At 44.6% G+C, this 8,032-nt stretch overlaps 1 protein-coding gene across 1 annotated transcript in view; it reads right to left on the bottom strand.

Moving 5' to 3' along the window:
* Positions 1-414: 414 nt before the first annotated feature.
* Positions 415-8,032, bottom strand: part of MYO7A (myosin VIIA) — a gene marked incomplete at its 5' end in the record, with an annotated part of 76,103 nt that continues 68,485 nt past the window's right edge. Inside the window, 5 exons of the mRNA XM_029286838.1 lie at positions 415-504; positions 2,176-2,295; positions 3,805-3,888; positions 4,850-4,966; positions 7,847-8,032. Coding sequence (XP_029142671.1) covers positions 415-504; positions 2,176-2,295; positions 3,805-3,888; positions 4,850-4,966; positions 7,847-8,032 — 597 coding nt within the window. The remainder of the gene's footprint in view (positions 505-2,175; positions 2,296-3,804; positions 3,889-4,849; positions 4,967-7,846) is intronic.

Below are 8,032 nucleotides of genomic sequence, written 5' to 3'. Positions count from 1 at the left end.
CAGGAAACCCTATACCATTTCGGACAAACGGCCATCCAGTCTCTTCTTAAAAACTTCCAGTGTTGGAGCATCCACCGCGTCTGGAAGTCCGAGGACCCTTCTCCGTACGCCATAAAAAGCAGATTTATTTATTTTTTCTCCTCAGCTTGGTACCACGTCCCAGAAGCGAGAAGAAAAATAATCAGTGCTGGTGGGAAAGAAAGGGAGGTGTTTTGGTTTTTTTTTTTTCTGTCTGCCTCACAAGTAGTCATCCTCGCTCGAAGTGGAGGTGCGCTCGGAGTCCTCAAAATCCGACAGGTTTTCGGAAGGCGACCGGCTCATTTTCCACACGTGGGTGGCAAAGGCTCTCCCCCAGCTGCAAGGGTGGCCCACCGCCCTCAGCTGGCAGAGGGACGGCCGGTGGGTGGTCTCCGTTCACTTGCTCCCTTTGGCGCCCCTCTGCTTGCTCATGGCTGTCAGCATCTGGCTGATGTAGGAGGTCAGCAGGTCGTCCATCTTGTAGCCCTGGCAGGACAGAGAAGGGAGAAGGAGGGGAAAATGGACGCCGGGGTTCGCCCCCAGCGTCCAGGTAGGCAAACGGGTTGCCCAAATTTCTGTGGCCAGGGGAGACGCCTCTGAGGTGAATTCTGATCCGTTTTGCCAGCTTTCTTGCTCCCGCCCACCCCCATCGTTAAGTGAGTTAGTCACGCAGTCAAGTGAATCTGGGTTCCCCCCCCGCCGGCTTCGCTTGTCGGAAGGGGATCGCGTGACACACACCCTCCCAGGAGACTGCGAGCATCATAAATAGGAGTGTTGCCCAAGCGTCTGAATTTTGATCAAGGGACCGTGGGGAGGCTGCGACGGTTGTAAGGGTGAAAAAAGGGTTCTAAGTCGCTTTTTCCCATGCTGTTGTCATTTCAAACGGTCGCTAAACAAATGGTTGTAAGTTGCATTTTTGTTGGTATGAGAGCCAGCCTTTTTTTTTTGGTCCCAAGAGTGCCTTTCAGAACGGAAGAAGAATAGAATAGAATAGAATAGAATAGAATAGAATAGAATAGAATGGAATGGAATGGAATGGAATGGAATGGAATGGAATGGGATGGGATGGGATGGGATGGGATGGGATAGAAAATATGGAATAGAATAGAATAGAATAGAATAGAATAGAATAGAATAGAATAGGAGTAGAGTAGAGTAGAATAGAATAGAATAGAATAGAATAGAATAGAATAGAATAGAATAGAATAGAATAGGAGTAAAGTAGAGTAGAGTAGAGCAGAGCAGAGTAGAACAGAACAGAACAGGAGTAGAGTAGAGTAGAATAGAATAGAAGTATAGAATAGAAAATATGGAATAGACTAGAGACTAGACTAGAATAGACTAGAATAGAATAGAAAAGAAAATATGGAATAGAATAGAATAGAATAGGAATAGAATAGAATAGGAGTAGAGTAGAATAGAATAGAATAGAATGGAATGGAATGGAATAGAATAGAATAGAATAGAATAGAATAGAATAGAATAGAATAGAATAGAATAGAATAGAATAGGAGTAGAGTAGAGTAGAGTAGAACAGAACAGAATAGAACAGAATAGAACAGAATAGAACAGGAGTAGAGTAGAATAGAATAGGAGTATAGAATAGAAAATATGGAATAGACTAGAGACTAGACTAGAATAGACTAGAATAGAAAAGAAAATATGGAATAGAATAGAACAGAACAGAATAGAATAGAGGATAGAACAGAACAGGAAAGGATAGGATAGGAATATAGATTATAATAAAAATACAGAATAGAATAGAAATTAGAATAGAATAGAAAAGAATAGAAATAGAATAGAAAAGAAAATATGGAATAGAAAAGAATAGAAAATATGGAATAGAATAGAATAGAATAGAATAGAATAGAATAGAATAGAATAACAGAGTTGGAACGGGCCTTATTGGTCATCTAGTCCAACCCTCTGCCCAAGCAGGAGACCCATTGCTGACAGACACTTCTTGGCCGAGAAGAGAAACGTTTTCAAGGGAAAACAACAACAGGAACAACAAAATCCAGTTGCCTTTGGAAGAGCATCCTTGGGACACCAACCATGAACCCGGGAAGACCGAGCATCTCCAGGGAGACGCCCGGCCATTTCGTTCCCCGCTTCCCGTCTGCCATCCTCCTCTGCCCGGCCACCTTTTCTCCTTACCAGCGACGTCTCGCACAGCAACTTGCTCCCTCGCACCAAATTGCCGATGGTGATATGGAAATAGGTGTTCCCGCTGCTCCAGTTGGAGATCTTGGTGAAGGGATGGGTGATGAGGATGTCCTGGAGACACGGAGAAGACGTTACGCGCCTTTGAGCGAGCCCGTCCCCTGTCTGTCGTCTTCAGTTCTCCCGGCCTACGGTCCCCACCTACAGGTCGTCCTTGACTTACAACCATTCAGTTAGCCACCGTTCTTCAAAGTCACAACGGCACTGAAAAAGTGACCGAGGACCCTTTTTCACACTTACGACCATGGCACGGCCACGTGACTTACATTCGTATTCTTGCAAACTGACTCGCATTTATGACGGTCGCAGCGTCCCAGGGGTCGCGTGATCCCCTTTGGCGACCATCTGACAAGCAAAGTCCATGGAGAGGGGAGAGGTGGATTCGCTTAATGGCCGCGTGACTAATTTAACGACTGCAGCGATTCGCTTAACAGATGCAGCGAGAAAAGTCGTAAAAATGGGGCAAAGCTCAGTTAGCAAATTTTTTCACTTAGCAACAGCAATTGTGGTCGTAAAATGAGGATTACCTGTACAGGATTTGAAGGTCTTCCAGGCAATCCTTCCAGTGTTGGAAAGCAGTGTGAAGCGGTATATAAGTCTACGTTCTATTGCTATTGCGATTACCTTTGCTAAGCAAGGCAGTTGCGCCCCATTTTATGACCTCCTTTGTCACTGTTAAGTTAATCACTGCAGATGTTAAGTCACTAGCACAGTTGTTAAGTGAAGCTGGCTTCCCCTTGTACTTCACTTGTCTGACGGTCGCAAAAGGGGATCACGTGACCCAGGGACACTGCAACTGTCATAAGTACGAGCCAGTTGCCGAGCCTCTGGATTTGATCACCTGATTATGGGGATGCTGCAAAGGTCATAACTGTGAAAAACAGTCATAAGTCCCTTTTTTCAGTGCTGTGGTAACTTTGAACGGTCACTAAATGAATTGTTAAGTCGAGGACTACCTATATTTAAAGATTCCTTCTCCTTGCTCACACAGATACACTGAGTAACGCCCTGCTAAGGCATAATCAATCAATCAATCAATCAATCACAATCCTTGGTTGTATAAACAAAGGTACAGAATCAATATCATGTGAGGCATTAGCACCGCTTTATAAAGCCTTAGTAAGGCCACACCTGGAATATTGCATCCAGTTTTGGTCACCACATTACAGAAAAGATGTTGAGACTTTGGAAAAAGTGCAGAGAAGAGCAACTAAGATGATCCAAGGCCTGGAGACTAAAACATATGAAGAACAGTTGCAGGATTTGGGTTCGGCTAGTCTAGAGAAAAGAAGAAATAGGGGAGACATGATAGCAGCCTTCTAGTATCTCAGGGGCTGCCCCAAAGAAGAGGGGGTCAATTAATTTTCCAAAGCACCAGAAGGCAAGACGAGAAACAACGGATGGGAACTAATCAAGGAGAGAAGCAACCTAGAATGGAGGAGAAACTTCCTAACAGTGAGGACAATCAACCAGTGGAACAGCTTGCCACCAGAAATCGTGGGCGCTTCATCACTGGAGATTTTTAAAAAGAGGCTGTAGAGCAAATCAGCTGAAAAGACCCACCTTGCTTTTACGGTCGATGAGGCTGACGCCGTGTTTGTTGATGGCGACCAGGAGCAGTTCTGGATAATTTGGGTCAGTGGTTTGCTGTGGAGAAAGGAAGGCGGTGGTGTGTTAGTCGGCTGGGAAGGTGAGGTTGCAAATTAGTGAGCAGGCTTCTGCCACCACAGCTCTCTTCTATGGCTGGGAAATTCAGGGGTTTCAAATCCCCGTTTTAAAGTCGCTAAGGTTGAGAGAAAGACTGGTTTAGGGTCCACGAGAGGTGTCACCCCCACAGCTCTCCTCTCCAAGTGGGGTCCCTGGAAACAAGGGGGGTATTTGCTGCTCCATCACTGGAGGTTTTTAAGAAGAGACTGGACAGCCACTTGTCTGAGATGGTATAGGCTCTCCTGCTTGAGCAGGGGGCTGGACTAGAAGACCTCCAAGGTCCCTTCCAGCTTCTATTCTATTCTATTCTATTCTATTCTATTCTACTCTACTCTACTCTACTCTACTCTACTCCACTCCATTTCATTTTTTCTATTCTGTTCTGTTCTGTATTTCTATTCTATTCTATTCTATTCTATTCTATTCTATTCTTCTATTCTGTTCTGTATTTCTATTCTGTATTTCTATTCTGTAAGTCTATTCTATTCTGTTCTGTTCTATATTTCTATTCTGTATTTCTATTCTATTCTATTCTATTCTATTCTATTCTTCTATTCTGTTCTGTATTTCTATTCTATTCTATTCTATTCTATTCTATTCTTCTATTCTGTTCTGTATTTCTATTCTGTAATTCTATTCTATTCTGTTCTGGTCTGTATTTCTATTCTATTCTATTCTATTCTATTCTATTCTGTAATTCTATTCTATTCTGTTCTGTATTTCTATTCTGTATTTCTATTCTATTCTGTTCTGTTCTGTTCCGTTCCATTCCATTCCATATTTTCTATTCTGTTCTGTTCTATTCTCCTGACCCCAGCACCTGCTCTTCAAGGTAGTCCACCAAACGACAGGACTCCTTCCCCACTTCTTGAGTGCATTCCAAGATGGGGGCCATCCTCACCTTCACTTCGAAGAAAGCCGAGCCAAACGTGGGCCACCGGAAGACAATCTTGAGGAAAGCCAACTTCGCCTCTTCCCTCGTTTTGCCGGCGTGCTTATTGAAGTAGGCCACGATGGACTGCAAGAGACAGCAGAGTCACAAGTGTCACAATCTCTCACACCGGACGTCCCCCTATCTTAAGAATACCGAATTGCACAAACTGGCCTCATACGTCTGGTAAATCTGGTTTGGATGCAGACTTAGGCTGCTAGGAGGACCCACGCTGGGATGTTAGGAAAACGGACAAAACTTTGCCCAAACTAGAAAGAATGGAATAAATGGTTTGTATAGTTCAGCAAGTCAATTTTGGCTTTGATCTCACGGTCGAGACCCACTATCTTGACTTTTGTGACCCACGGAGCCACTGATTTGATTTGATTTTGATTTTGATTTTATTAAATTTATACCCCGCCCTTCTCCCGGAGGACTCAGGGCGGCTTACAGCCAGTTTAAAACAATGATATAATACAATACAAAATTTAAAAAGATTAAAAATAACTATTTAAATTTGGCCGCTTCTACTAAAAATTTAATTTAAAACCCCTTTAAAATACCCCTAGGCCANGATCCGGGATCACCCGGATCTCTGGGGGCAGCTCGTTCCAGAGGGTGGGTGCTCCGACAGAGAAGGCCCTCCCCCTGGGGGTCGCCAGCCGACACTGTCTGGCTGACGGCACCCTGAGGAGGCCCTCTCTGTGGGAGCGTATCGGCCGGTGGGAGGCAATCTGTGGCAGAAGGCGGTCTCGGAGGTAACCAGGTCCAATACCACTAGATTTCTTTCTTGTCCCTTTCTGTAGACAAGGATCAATTATATACATTGGGGGAGAAGACATAGAACATAGAATGATAAAGTTGGAAGGGACCTCAGAGGTCTTCTAGTCCAACCCCACGGGCGAGCAGGAGACCCTATGTCATTTCAGACAAGTGACTGTCCGGTCTCTGTTTGAAAGCCTCCAATGATGGAGCACCCACAACTTCTGAAGGCAGGTTCCATTGATTGGTTGCTTTCATCACTGGGAAATTTCTCCTTAGTTCTAGGTTGCTTCTCTCCTTGGTTAGTTTCCATCCGTTGCTTCTTGTCTCGCCTTTTGGAAAATAGTTTGAACCCCTCGTCTTTGTTGGAACCCCTCAAAACCGTTCCTCATGTAAGGAACGGTTGCTGGAATTGGGTATGTCTACTTTAATGAAGAGAAGGACGAGGGGGGACATGATAGCAGTGTGGCAATATCTCAGGGGTTGCCCCAAAGAAGAGGGAGTCAAGCTATTCTCCAAGGTGCCTGAAGGCAGGACAAGAAGCAACGGATGGAAACTAATCAAGGAGAGAAGCAACCTGGAACTAAGGAGAAACATCCTGACAGTGAGAACAATTAACCAGTGGAACCACCTGCCTCCAGAAGCGGCGAATGCTCCAACACTGGAAGTTTTTAAGAAGAGACTGGATAGCCGTTTATCCGAAATGGTATAGGGTTTCCTGCCTGAGCAGGGGGTTGGACTAGATGACCTCCAAGGTCCCTTCCAACTTTATTATTATTATTATTATTATTATTATTATTATTATTATGATGATGATGATGATGATGATGATGATGATGATGATGATGATGATGATGATGATGGATCATCATACAGTCGGCCAGATGTTCAGACTGGATTAGGCATTTTGTCTACCTATCGAGTCCTCACCAAGGACCTGGCATAGGCAGATGTGGATGTTTCATGGTATTACAGACATGGTTGCAGGATGGAAGCGGTTCCTAGTAAGGCCGCCTTTTGCAATTGACTAATGGCGAATTTGTCAATGCCGATGATGGTGTTCAAGTGGTGCTCCAGTTGTTTTGGGATTGCACCCAAGGTGCCTATTACTATTGATACTACTACTACTGTTGTTGTTGTTGTTGTTATTATTATTATTATTATTATTATTATTATTATTATTATTATTATTATTATTGGAACACTGCTATCATGTCTCCCCATGTCATTTTTTTTTCATTAGACTAGACCAGTGATGGCGAACCTTTTAGAGACCGAGTGCCCAAACTGCAACCCAAAACCCACTTATGCATCGTCGGGTGCCGGGTGGGCGTGGCCCATTGGGTGGGTGTGGCCCATTGGGTGGGCGTGGCTGCGGGGGTAACGGCAGACTGGGTGGGACTAAAAAGTTCAATCAATCAATTCCAACTTTGCAAGATCTTTTTTTTTTTCCTGCGAGAAGTTGAGGCCTAAAGCGAAAAAGTTTTATAAACCCCAGCTGAAGGCCTAGGACTGGGGCGACGGCGCGCGTGCCCACAGAGAGGGCTCTGCGTGCCACCTCTGGCACCCGTGCCATAGGTTCGCCACCACTGGACTAGACCTATCCAATTCCTGCAACCATTATTCATATATTTTTGCCTCCAGGTCCCCCGATCATCTTTGTTGCTCTTCTCTGTACTCTTTCCAGAATCTCAACATCTTTTATACATTGTGGTGACCAAAACTGGATGCAATATGTTCCAAGTATGGTCTTACTACAGATACAATACAGGTAGTCCTTGACTTACAATGGAGGCCAAAATTTATGCTGCAAGGTGAGACATTTGTTAAGCGAGTTTTGCCCTATTTTACGACTTTTCCTGCCATCGTTCTTAAGCGAATCACTGCAGATGTCAAGCTAGTCACACGGCTGTTAAGTGAGTCTGGCATTCCCCGTTGTCAGAAGGTCGCAAAAGGGGATCACGTGACCCCGGGACACTTGCGACCGTCACAAATATGAGTCAGTTGCCCAGCGTCTGAATTTCGGTCACATGACCCTGGGGATGCTGAAACGGTCGTAAGTGTGAAGAACAGTCATAAGTTTTTTTTTCCAGCGCCGTTGTAACTTCAAACGGTCACTAAATGAACTGTTGTAAGTCAAGGACTACCTGAAGACAGATAGACAGAAAGAGAGACGGAAGTAGACAATTGCTGGAGCAAACTTACTCTCTTCCAGTCATCCGGGGACAGCTGTCGAATGAGCGGTTCGGGCACCAAGTCCTTGAGAAGTTTCGGAATATTAGGAAAAGAAGATTTGTCATCTTCAAATTTCACCCTATAGATCAGGGCTCCAAGCTGTAGGACTTCTTCCCGGCTGCACTTATGGTAGCCACGAAGATATTTTGGTAATTC

Source organism: Protobothrops mucrosquamatus, unplaced genomic scaffold, assembly GCF_001527695.2.
Source record: "Protobothrops mucrosquamatus isolate PMUCROS unplaced genomic scaffold, P.Mucros_1.0 scaffold5362, whole genome shotgun sequence".
Taxonomy (NCBI): Eukaryota; Metazoa; Chordata; class Lepidosauria; order Squamata; family Viperidae; genus Protobothrops; species Protobothrops mucrosquamatus.
The sequence above is the reverse complement of the archived record's forward strand: the minus strand, read 5'-3'. Positions and strand labels throughout refer to the sequence as shown.